The following is a 12,759-nucleotide window of genomic DNA, read 5'->3' as shown; positions in this document are numbered from 1 at the left end:
TTAATGAAATTCGGAATTAAAAATGCCAATTATCTAAGCATGCAATTTTAAACTAAAGAAATTAACCTATTCTAGAGTAATCTTTTTGGTATTTTTTTTATCAAAAATTCGAAATTAAAATCCAGTAAAAAAAAATATAACCGCTAAATCTTTCGAATTAAGTTTCGATCTGAAGCATGACAGATCGATCCTAAAATTCGAAATACCCGCTATGGAAATAACTTTATCTAAAGCCTGATAGATAAATTTATTTCCACGTGTGCGGTTGCGGATTAAGGAATTTTCCTAATCGATCACATCTTGAAAAAAATTAGATATCTTAAATATCTTGGATATATTCAAAAGATTTTGAAAATTCTAAATTCTATCCAAATTTGAAAAATAATAGATATCCAAGATTTCAAAAAAAGGAAATAAAATCCTAATTGGAATAATGCTTATTATCCAAATATGCAAAATTAAATATCAATAAGCACAAATTAGGCAACCAAATATTCGAATCAAATCGGGATATGATAATTACCTGATTTGCAGATTTCTTTCCTAATTTGAATCTTCAGCGGATCGGGATTGCGGATCGGCGGTGCGTCGGGAGCGGCGGCGCGACGTCGGGAATAGTGGTGGCTAGCGACGGTGACACGACGGGAACGGGGGCGCGGCGGGCGTCTCCGAGCAATAGCCAAAAGGCGGGGACGGGCGGCTCTCCGGCGGTCGACAGTGGCGCAGGGGCGGCTCGGCTAGGCTCCTAGCTCACGGACGAAGCGGCCACGGTGGGCTCACTCACGGTCGTGGTTGGCACGGTGGAACGATGGCCTGCGGTGATCCTCGCAACTTTCGGGAAAATTTGTGGAAACTCGCTAAGTTGCGGTGATGGTGGTGAACTCGCTTAATGCCGACGGGGATCTCTTGGATTTGTCGTGGGTGTGACACAGAGAAAAGGAACAGCAACATGCGGGGCTCACCATATTGGCTCTGACATCTTGCATGTCAACGTGAACATTTATTCTTCATGCAGTGAGTGAAAGTGTCCCCCTCGGCCAATGGACTTCTGTATGAGTGCTCTCCCGATTGAGAACTCTCTGTCTTGGTCTTGAATTCTTCTCCTTCGTCTGTATGGTGCGGCTTCTCAATTCTCTCAAAAATTGCTAACCTCCAGAACCAGCAGGAAGAAACGAAAACTTTTCTCTTCCCTCCTCTCTCTCACGTGTTTCACTCTTGCTATAAGGAATTGTCTTCTAAAAATTATGAGAGCCCCCGATTATAAGACATAAATATATATTTATAGTGTAAATCTAGGTCAATTAGCCGGGCTTTCTAGTCCTAATGGGCTTAGGTTTAAGCTTTAATTTAATTCTAAGTGGGCTGAATTAATTTGGGCTTTTCTTTAATTAAGCATAATGGGCTAATTTAAGATCAAATTAAGACAACCAAGCCTTTTTGCGTGTGATTTTCGTCCCATGCTTTCCGAGTGAGCCGAGTCTCGTTCGGTGCCCGAGCTCGATTTACGTGATGAATTTCAAGCTCGCTTACCACCGCCCATCCGATGCGGAATGCAATTAATCTATATGAACCTAAACTATATGCTATGCAATTTTAATATTTTTGTTTAGGGGTTAAAATTTAATCCATAATTTTCTATGCAATTAACCACTAAATGATGCGCCGAAATTTAGGTGTCAACAGTATATAGTGACGTTGAGCTATTGGAATAGCTTTTTGTTGGATTTGTCTATATCCTTTTGATGGTTTTAGAAAGCTCTGATGTTATTCGGGTTTTGTTTAAGTTGAGGCTGCGTCCTTTGGGTGAAAGGACGGCCGAGTTATGATCCCGTTTTGGTTGTGTTCGGGGTGTGACAACTGTTGCTCGGTCTTCAGCCGAAGTTGAATACAGAGCCATGGCATCTGCAGCTTGTGAGATTACATGGCTTCGCATGCTTCTCACCGATCTTGCCGTCCCGTTGTCCACTGCCGACCTTTTTTGTGACAACCAAGCGGCTATCCATATTGCTACTAATCCAGTCTTCCATGAGCGTACCAAACACATTGAGATTGATTGCCATCTCATTCGTGAAAAAATTCAGGATGGCACACTTCGACCTCTTCATATTCCTAGCCATTCACAGCTCGCAGATCTATTCACAAAAGCCATTTCTCGTGCTCTTTTTCTTTCTTTCAAGCACAAGTTGTTGACGTTCATGCACTCACCAACTTGAGGGGGAGTATTAGAGTTATTATTGGAAGATATATTTGAAGATCCTGATCGTGGTGCCGATTCTAATTAAGGGCTGATTGATTAGGTAAATCCGTGATTGATACAGTGAATAGGAAATTCATAATTGTCTGTATATTATTTCTCTTTTTACTTACATTCTTTGACTATAAATACATCAATGTAATTGTACAGAATTAATATATATCAAAAGGTTTTGCCCTTCCATTTTCAAGATTAGAACGAACAAAGAAAGAAGGCCACCTTGGTCCCGATTGTAATGAGGGATTTAACGATGCCAGGTTGAGTGAGCTTCCTCCAGGTGGGCCAACGACCTCGACCTCTTCCCAGGGCCTTGAAACTGAGCAATAACAGAGACGTTAAAGGTGGACAAAAAAGAAGCGCAAGGAATGAAGACAACGACTGCGGAGAGAGAGAAGGAGAGTCCATAGTCATGATTGTGGCCTTGTCGAGGACAGTCAGCGATCTTCTCCAAGTTTCCACTTTTGAGAGACAAGCTCTCGCTTGTTCACCGGCAAAAGGACACTAGAAGTGTCATAAGTTATGTACGGAGGACACTTTTGTGCCATAATTTTTTTTCGAATTACTTTGGTGCCAAAATCGGAGGAAAATAGATCACTTTAGTGACTCCGACCAAAATTCCGGCCAAAAAGCTGATGTGGCATTTATATTTTAAAAAAATGGTCTGACTTGTACACGTGGAAATTATGTGGCTTTTTTTTCGAATTTTTTAATCTTTTTAATCTTTTTTTTTCCTAACTTTCAGATTAAAAAATTCGAAAAAAAAGCCACATAATTTCCACGTGTACAAGTCAGACCATTTTTTTTAAAATATAAATGCCACATCAGCTTTTTGGCTGGAATTTTGGTCGGAGTCATTAAAGTGATCTATTTTCCTCCGATTTTGGCACCAAAGTGATTCGAAAAAAAGTTATGGCATCAAAATGTCCTCCGTACACAACTTATAGCACTTTTGGTGTCCTTTTGCCCTTGTTCACCGGTCCAAAGATTGAGGTCATCAATATTGTTCGCCGGCCACACCACATACACAGCGATGACATTTCAGAGTTATACGGAACATGGACGACAAATTGCCCACGAATATGCGATACTTGTCCTTCACCATTTCCAAGACAGTGCGTTTCAATCTTACATGGCCATCTTTCTCAGGCCTAACTTAAGCATAGGAGGACAACTAGGGTATAAGCCCGGACATCCTAACCTGTGCATCGACACCTATCATAAATTCTGTCCCATTAATTTGTAAGCTGTGATTCCTATCGTTTATTTGCTCTAATTTGCACGCCTTTTAATTTCCATCTCAACTTTAGATTTTCTTAGATTCGATCCCGTCGTCGTGGTGATTCAAACCAGAGAGTGAGATCCAATTTTGCTGCCCCAACCATCTGAATTCAGATTAGCGTAGCTACATCACGAGAATAGCTATTCGTGTTGCAAATTTGTCAGGCAGTGAAAGAATTCAAGAAAACTAGTACACATTCTGTTAAGTGAAAAGGAAATAACTCCCGGAAGTGGCGTAATGCATCGTTTAGAAGTGCGAGATGTCATGGATTTCACTTTACCTGAAACTATCCAAATTACATGCGACTTCTCTGCTCTTGGATTATATTGAAACATAAGAATGACTAGTTATTCCACTTTTCGTCAATAGCATGGTGAGAAATCAAAAGAAAACAAACATTTGTGATACTCAAGGGGAAAAGCAGAACACATGCATCATATGACATGGTGATCACACTCAAGGGGATGATGTCCTCAAACGTTTTCCGATACTCCTCAGGGCTCGTCTTACTTCAGCTGAACTTGCAGCCTTACATTCACTCACGAGCAGCTCCTCCAATGTCAATTCCTCAAGGCCTTCGATGTTGCGGATCTTCTGGCACCTGTGGATTTCCAGGACTTTCAACATGGTGAGGCCAGATACGGTGGGCAACTTGAGGGACTTGCAGTTCTTGAGAGACAATCTCTTTAATAATCTCAATTCGGAGAGGCCGTTGAGATGTACTAGCTCGCAATCCGACACCAACAGGATCTCTAGGCTTTTTAGCCCTCCAAGTCCTTCAATCTCTTTGACAGCCGTGTTCAAGAGCTCTAGCTCCAACAAGTGACTCAAATTCTGGACTGTCGGCAAACTCGTCAGCGAAGAACAAGCTCGGATCGACAAGACGGACAACGATGAGGGAAGCCCCAATACTCCTTGAAGGTTCGCGCACCTCAGGAAGACTTCCTTGAGCTGAGGAACGCATGCAGAGCCGTACTCAAATCTCAAATTGCGGATTTGGGAATGAGAAAACTCTAAGCTCCTGAGTTTCGGAAACCTTACAGACCAAGGAAAATTCTGCTCGGTCGAAATGGATGCAGGGTTACGAGGAACTATTAGCTCCTTGGGATTGTCATCGCCAAAGCTCAATTCTTCCAATTCAACTAAATGCTGAATATTTGGGATTATGCTCATCTTCTTTGAGCTTATTCGCAGACAAGTCAAACTCGGGGGAAGCATCGGCAACATTTCAAGGTTGTTGCAAGTAAGTAAATCGAGGGTCTGGAGATGGGTTAGCAACTGGATTGACCGTGGTAGTCTAGAAACACCACTATGTCCTAGGATCAATATGTTCAAGAATTGTAGATTGTGAATGTCATTAGGAATGCTTCCCTCCAAACTCGTACAGTGGGAGGCATGGATCTCTTCAAGCTTCCTTAGCTCGCCAATGGCACTAGGAAACTCTCGCACAGGACAATGTTCCATCTTAAGAACTCTCAGTCGGTGCAGGTTTCTCATGGAATCAGGCAGTTCCCAAATAGGCGTCCCTGATATGTCCAACTCCACCAATGAGCATCCTAACTTGCCGATAGATTCTGGAAGTTTCTGTATCCGCCGGCATTCCCTCAACGACAACCGTTTAAGCTTCACCAAACTTCCGACTGAATCGGGGAGTTCGGGGATCTTCACATTGTCCAGCAAGAGCATCGAAAGAGCTTTTATATTGCAAATGGATTCGGGCAGGTAAGTTAATGAGGAGCAATTGGAGGCACTAAGAATTTCGAGTTTCTCCGTACGAGCTATCGATTCGGGGATTTCCTGTATAGAAGTACCATCAATGAGAAGCTCTTTCAGCGCTTCCATGTTACCAATTTCCTGCGGCAACACATTAAGATTATAGCAGGATTTCAAGTTCAAGGAAACCAAGAAGCTTAGTTGACAAATTGAATTGTCTAGCTTGACCAATTGAAAACAGCCTTCGAGAATCAACATCTCCAACAGCGGGTAACCAGAGAAGTTGGGAGTTATCAGCATTTCATTACACCGTGTGAGGTTCAAAACTTTTAACCGTGGCATCTGCAATCCAAAATAGGACATATTTCAGACAAAGTTAATTCCTGGTGATGAGTTGAACGAAATGAAATATGTTCCACTTCACCTTGATTTGACTCCAACCCTCCCAGTTTTGAGTGACCTTGCTCCCTGATAAATCAAGAATCACCAAGTTCTCCAGATGCAAGTTAATGGCATCAAAGGTTGCGGGGCACCCTCGCCAGTCAAGCCACCTTAAATTGCAGAGTAGATTCGTGAAATCTCCCTGGATATTTGCATTGTCCAATTTAAGGAACCTCAGCTTGGACAGGTTTTGAAATTCGACACATGTGAAACACTTGTCTGAACCATTGTCGACCTTGAGACAGAGGGCTTGAACCCTTTTCGTTCCCTGTAGAATTAAAGAAGAAAAGTGAATTATAGTGGTTAGAGTAAGAAAGAAAGTATCGCATACATAGAATTCCAAAACAAGGATAATTTTACTTTTTTTCTCCTTAAGGTATAGAGGGCGTCCTTGTGATCCCACAGCCTGCTGCGCTTTCCAGGGTTGGCAGGGTCTTCCTTGGAGACAATTGCTCGACCAAGGTCTCTTAATAGATCATTCACCAAGAGCTCATTGTTCTCTCCGATTTTCACCAGGGAAATGAGAAGGAGACTCTCAACACCACTACAAGGATGAAAATCGCAGCCCTCCCACATGTAAAAGGGCATTCTCTTGTCCTTTCCTATTAAGAAACAAGCAATATCGAGAAATATTTCTTTTGTCTCTGGATCTAGAGCGTCCAAGCTAGTCATCAACACTTGTTGGACAGGATGGACTGGTCTTTTCTTTAGTTTCTTTGACGTCTCAGTCCATATTTGTTTGTCTTTTCTGTACAGAAAGGAACCTACAACCTCAATTGCTATAGGAAGCCCTCTAGCTGTGGAAACAATGTCCTTGGAAAGTTCACCAAATCCCTCCCGGGGAGAACTTCCCCCAAACGCATGTTGACAGAAAAGACGAAGGGATTGATCTGCGTCCATAGGCTGAACTTCATAAGTCTCAACCACTTCAGGGATATTAAGAAGATTGGGTTTTCTGGTTGTTATAATTATCCTGCTTCTCGACCCAAACCAGCTTAGCTTCCCGGCAAATGCTTCGAGATGATGCTGCTCATTGACATCATCGAGCACGATGAGAACTCTCATATTGCGAAACTTATGTCTGATGTGGTAAATACCATCTTCTAAGGAACGAAAGGTTAAAGGTTCCTGTTTTAGCAGGTCAGAAACCAGTTGGCTTTGCAGATGCTCGAGGGACTCGGTTCTCGATATCTCTCGGATGTTTCCCAGATAGCTACAGCCTTCAAACAGAGGATATAGTTGGTTGTAAACAAACTTTACGAGAGTTGTTTTCCCGATCCCCTCGATACCATGTATTCCAACCATTCGGACCTCATTGCTGCAAATATCAATCGCTTGTTTATTGCGATAGTCGATGTCAAGCCTCGTCATCATCTCGCGGACTTGATTATCAATTCCAACTGGCATGGAAGTACCAACTAGTTCAGCTTTCTTCAGCTGCCGAGTGACATACAACACGAGCTCAGATATAAGCCTGCCATTCCAAACAAACAAAATGAGTAGATGAAAACAACGTATGATCCTGAGAAACTAAGGAAAGAAATAACAAGAAAGGCAGAAGAATGAAGCAGAATACTCGAGTTGACTTATAGCCAACTGGTGACTTATGAGTACAAGGCAACTTAAGGGAAGTCATGAATGACTGACGAATAAAATCAATCACAATACAAAATTGAGTCTATATAAATTTGTGGAATTAGTGTGTGCTCCACATGAGTTCTTACTCATGGTTTAGGTCATCTATTATTACGTCGGACCCGGAAACCATACAAGGTTTTTGTTGTCTCTAAAGACTGAGTAGTCATCCAAACAGCTTATTTCTATTCTACAAAGGACTAGTTCTTCTACGAACTCAGGATTTATATGTGCAAAGTGCTTGCCATCTCCTCTCCCAAAAAAAAGAAGTTATCGATGTCCCACTCCCACCTCCGATGTGTTGGTGTGGCGAAGTAGGAAGCTATTGAAAAGCTACTAAAACAAGTCCAAAATCAAATTAAGGCCACTGTTTTGAATAATCACAATCGTGCTTTCTCCAGGAGCCATTTCAAAGCATAGAAAGTAGCTGGGTGCTCCTAAAGTCTCAAATGCTCCACTATTCGCCAGATTATCTCCAACGACTTGATAATTCGACCTCAATCACTTCGCACTGGAGTTTACAAGGAGGTACAAGCAAAGGAAAGTAGAGTAGAATTACCGGTCGCTCGCGTCGTCAACACGATATCCCTCCAATTGTCCAATCCGATGGAGGGCGGACTTCAAGGGGTCGACGAGCATGCCATCGCTCCCTCGTTTTTTGTGATCCGCGAAGGACGGGTTGATGCGATAGAAAATAGGAATGATGGCATGGTTCATGGTGTCCATGAAATCCAACATCTTGGCCAGCACCATGAGGCAGCTTTTGCTGGAAACGTACTCCGGCGAGATGATGGGTATCAATATCTTCGACTGTCCAATCGCTTCGACCAGCGCAGGGTCAATTTCCTTGTCTGCCCCCAGCTTCCTTTTGCCTCTAAACACGCTTATCCCCACGGCGGTCAAGCCGGTGACAAGGGGATAAGCGAGATGCTCGTGCGTATCCTCTCCTCTAAAGCTCACGACCACTTCGAATGGTGGCCGCACAGAGGATGCGGATGATGACGATGATGATGAATGATAGGGGACGTTCATCGTCAAGAATTGGTGGGAATTGCCTGCAGAGCTATTTGTTTCTCTCTCTCTCTCCCTCTGTCTTTTTGGCCTTTTTAACTCGAGTCACCAAGTTTTAGAACGAGATGAATATATGGTAGACCTGGATTGACCCGGATCCAGACAACCTGAATGCAAGTGTACCTAATTTAATTGGAACTGATTATGGAAACATGCTTGATTCCAACGAAAAGGTTATGTTGAAGGGTAGTTAGGAATACTTGTTGAGAAGCAACAAGCGCATTCAAACTTCGTCAAAGATGAGTAAAACTACAGGAACTGCACATACCAAAATGAATTGAACACCTGGAAAACCGTATCTTCCATTTTGTGATGACACAGGGACATCATTTTAACATTCTTCTTCCAAATATATGATATGAAAAGAGCTTGAGATAACAAGTATTTTTTTGCCCCTCGGCTAAGAGATAACCAATATATATATTATTGAGTGACGCATCTTTTAACAGCACGTAGCTGTCCAAAAAGATGATGGTTATTTCGTATCTTCACCCAACATTTTAAATAAGGACAAAAGCCACAAAAAATCTCAAACTATACACACCATGGCATATTTATCCTAATTTTTTTCCGTGACATAAAAAATCTCAACTCGTACCTGTGTGACATATTTACTGTCTATCAATGTTTCATCAATAAGCAATATTAAAAATCTACTTACATGAACTCTAGAAAACAATAGTATTGACATAGCGCCCATGTAGCTTGAGTGAAATAAAAGCGACATTTTTGCTGAAAAATCATCTGACAGAACCTTGATTGAGAGTAAATGTGTCACATAGTTATAAGTTTGGAGTTTTTTATGTCACAAGAAAAAGTTTAGGGTAAATGTGTTATACTAAGCATAGTTTGTAATTTTCGATGTCACAAAAAAATTCAGGGTAAATATGTCACAGTGGACATAGTTTGAAGTTTTTTTTGTGGCTTTTTCCCTCTAAATAACCTTTTTTTGCTAGAAACAAAACTTTCCAGCACAGAAAGAAAGTATTTATTAAGTTGACCCAAAGTCAACTTATCAGAGTCCAGGAAACGCAACTAAGAACTGCTACAATGACTCGGATGAAAAAGAATAAAAAAGAAAAGAATCTTGACTTGTACGGCCTATTTGGTTCGATTTTGGGAAAATGTTTTTGGGAAAAGGCAAATGCCTTGGGCTAAAAAGATTTCCCAAAATGCAAATAGTATTTGGTAAATTGTAATTTTAAAGTGTATTGGGAAACAACTTTTGCTTAAATGGTGTTTGGCAAAATCACACTTTGAAAAGCATTTTTGTTATTTTTTTTATAAGAAAAACACAAAATCGATAAGAATCAGCGGCTAACGGGAGAGCGGTGAGCCTCCGGAGAGGCTACATCTAGCTACCGCCAAGCCAGATCTGGCGCCGGCAACCTCCCCTAAGGTCACCCGACCTCAGGCAACCGTCGCCAAGGTCACGCAAACCCAGGTGGCCATTGCCTATTGGTCGCCTAAGGTTGGGCAACCTCAAGTGAGGCTGCTAACAATAGATCTGGCTCGTCGGCAGTCACATACTACCTCACCGGAGTCTCACCCGATGCTTGTCGGCCACCTGTGGCTACCTAAAACCTAGTAGGTGACGTCACGTTAGGTAGGGACATTTCTAAAATTATAAAAGTTGAGCGAGGGCAAAGTTGGAAGAAAAAAAGTCTATATGCATTCTGGAAATGCTACTTTCTAAAGGACCTCCGAACTTGTCTTGTGCTAAATAAAGGCCTCTCAGAGGCCTTTGGAAATGCAATTGCATTTCCCCAGAATTGAGTAAAAAATGAACCAAACGCCATTTGTATTTGCCCAATGGACCTTAGAGTCCTAAAGACCATTTGCAATGCTAAACCAAATGGGCCGTTGTACCTAATTCCTTCCTCACATAGCCTTCAAATGTAAAGTTGAGCTTTCCTCGCATCGCCATCAAATATGGAGAAATTAACTTGAGCGTACGTTAATTTGACTTTCAATATAAAATTTCAATGTGATAAAAGATTCCAACCAAACTTTGAGTAGAGCTGGCAAAATGAGTCATGTACCCATTTTGTAACTCAGTTTTAGGATGTTCAATTCTACATGAGATTCGTTTTTTTGTAAAATGGGACTATGTGGGTTAAGAAGAAAATAAAAGCCTAAAAAATAGGTCATGATAGATTTGCTTATGACCCATATTTGACCTATTCAGCCCAGCAAAATAGGTCTCTCTTGGTCTCCCTCTTTAGTCTCTCACGATCGTTCCTCTTTCTCCTCTCTCTCTCTCCTCATTTCGCTCACTCATCACAATCATATTTACCACCGTAAAACCCTAACGCCGCCCTTTCCACCATGTCCGCATTCGCCACGATTGTCCGCACGATCAACCTCGACCTCCCCAACGAGGACCCCGAGACCAAGGTCTTCACTTCCGAAGCCAAGGGCAGTGCACCGATGACGCCATGGTTGACCCACACTTTGCATTATCAAACCACCAGAGCCGTGACAGCACTCCGCAACAACCAAAGCAATGGCTGAGCCAGAAGGCTGTCAACTCCCTTGGCGACCTCGTCCCCTTCACCAACAAACTCAACTCCGATGACCTCTAGCGTCACCTTCGGTCTCGGCGTCACCTCTTCATCAAGCACCTCCCTGACAAGGGCGGCAACTGTTACGAGACCATCTATAGCTTCTACTTCGGCGACTACAAGAACATCTCGGTCCAGGGCCCCTACCTCACCTACCATGACACCTTCTTTGCCATTACCGGCGGCTCCGGCACCGTGAAGCTGCAATGGATCGTCTTCCCCTTCAAGCTCTTCAAGAGTGGCTTTGGCATCTTTGATTTTTTTTTTATGCATTTTTCCTTTTATTTAAGGAAAATGACACAAATAGTCCCCGAACTTTGACTCAATGTGTAATTTGATCCCTAAACTTTTAATTTGTTCAATATAGTCCTTGAACTTTAGCCTAATGTTCACTTTGGCCGTTGAACTTTTAATTCGTTCAATGTGGTCCCTGAACTTTTAGTATGTGTACAATTTAGTCCCTGAACTATTTGAAAATTTTCAATGTAGTCCTTTCATTAATTCAAGTGCAAGGACTATATTGAATATTTTCATATAGCTCAGGGACTAAATTGAACATATGCTAAAAGTTCAGGGATCACATTGAACAGATTAAATGTTCAAGGATCAAATTGAACATTAGGCTAAAGTTTAGGGACTATATTGAACAAATTAAAAGTTCAAGGACCAAATTGCATATTAGGTCAAAGTTCAGAGACTGTTTGTGTCATTATCCCTTTTATTTACTTACATCTTCATATTTTGTTATTTTACTTTTTTAATTTAATATAAAATTCTATCTAAGTAACATATTAACAAGAAGAGCTTAAAGTGAGTTAAATGGGTTGGTATTTATTTTCATAATTAGGGTTAAGTATGGGTCTGCTTTAGTAGTATGGGTCAAGTTGGGTATGATTGGGTCAGGGTAGGATCAAGTATGGATTGTTAAAATTGTATTGTATAAAAATGGGTCAATATGGGTCGTACTATTTTCGACCCAACCCAAACCCAACCCGGCCCACCCATTTGACACCCCTAACTTTGAGACAGATCTGTCGAATGATGCAAGATTTTCATATGTTATTTGATAGATTTAGTATAATCTTACTTTATTTAATCGGTCTTTAGATTTATGAAATTTCGATAGTTTTCTTAGACTTTTGGGTGCTTTAATACTAGATAATATTTAAAAGATTTTATTTACTTTTTTGATATTTTTTTATTTGTCTTTTATTGGGAATCTTTAGGATTGATCGTATCATTGTCTTCTTTTAATGAGTATATCCTTTGAATTAATAGAAAATTGAAAGCTTTTCTCTATTGTGCTTCATGAGCATTTACGCAACTCGTATTTATCCGAATCTACTGTGCCACTTTGGTATCAAAATAAGGAAGATCTTGGGAACACAATGTCTGGTAATAGCGGCTCTGGGAACAATCATCTCATCGATGAAGATCCTTTTGACGTAGTCTTAGAGTGTCTCATGAGTTCTATGAAAGTTGTGATAGATACATCCAGAGATTCCCGAATAGGTCAACCTTTCGAACTACTTGACAGCAAATTGCGATAGAAAATTGACTAAACAGGAATATTCGATAGAGGAACAATTTGTCCTCTCAAGTGTTTATAAAAATCAAATATCCAAAAAAAAAATCCCCCAATAACGAAACCCCAAGCACCCTTTTATATGGTGTTAAACCTAATTACAATAGGAAACATGAAAATTATGAAAACGCCATTAAAATAACATTAAAAATAACGAAAACTACCTAAAACCCAAAAAGCCTGAAAACCCATCTAAATGACATGATCATAGCGAAGC

At 41.1% G+C, this 12,759-nt stretch overlaps 1 protein-coding gene across 1 annotated transcript; it reads right to left on the bottom strand.

Annotated features, from left to right (window-relative positions):
- Positions 1-3,750: 3,750 nt before the first annotated feature.
- Positions 3,751-8,437, bottom strand: LOC115693893 (disease resistance protein RPV1-like). The gene is made up of 4 exons (XM_030620954.2): positions 7,882-8,437; positions 6,048-7,161; positions 5,671-5,955; positions 3,751-5,588 (listed from the first exon to the last, which is right to left on the bottom strand). The coding sequence occupies exons 1-4, from the start codon at positions 8,352-8,354 to the stop codon at positions 3,990-3,992; spliced, it is 3,471 nt and encodes a 1,156-aa protein (XP_030476814.1). The 5' UTR covers positions 8,355-8,437; the 3' UTR covers positions 3,751-3,989.
- Positions 8,438-12,759: the final 4,322 nt, after the last annotated feature.

This window comes from Syzygium oleosum, unplaced genomic scaffold, assembly GCF_021117445.2.
Source record: "Syzygium oleosum isolate NSW1041296 unplaced genomic scaffold, Sole_v2.1 Sole_v2.54, whole genome shotgun sequence".
Classification (NCBI taxonomy): Eukaryota; Viridiplantae; Streptophyta; class Magnoliopsida; order Myrtales; family Myrtaceae; genus Syzygium; species Syzygium oleosum.
The sequence above is the reverse complement of the archived record's forward strand: the minus strand, read 5'-3'. Positions and strand labels throughout refer to the sequence as shown.

What these genes read in the sequence shown, in the direction of transcription:
- LOC115693893 (XM_030620954.2), bottom strand. Translation starts at nt 8,354, where the DNA reads ATGAACGTCCCCTATCATTCATCATCATCGTCATCATCCGCATCCTCT. An exon ending in GTTGACGACGCGAGCGACCG is followed by an intron (nt 7,162 to 7,881) that starts GTAATTCTACTC and finishes TTGGAATGGCAG; the next exon opens with GCTTATATCTGAGCTCGTGT. An exon ending in AGGGTTGGAGTCAAATCAAG is followed by an intron (nt 5,589 to 5,670) that starts GTGAAGTGGAAC and finishes TTTGGATTGCAG; the next exon opens with ATGCCACGGTTAAAAGTTTT.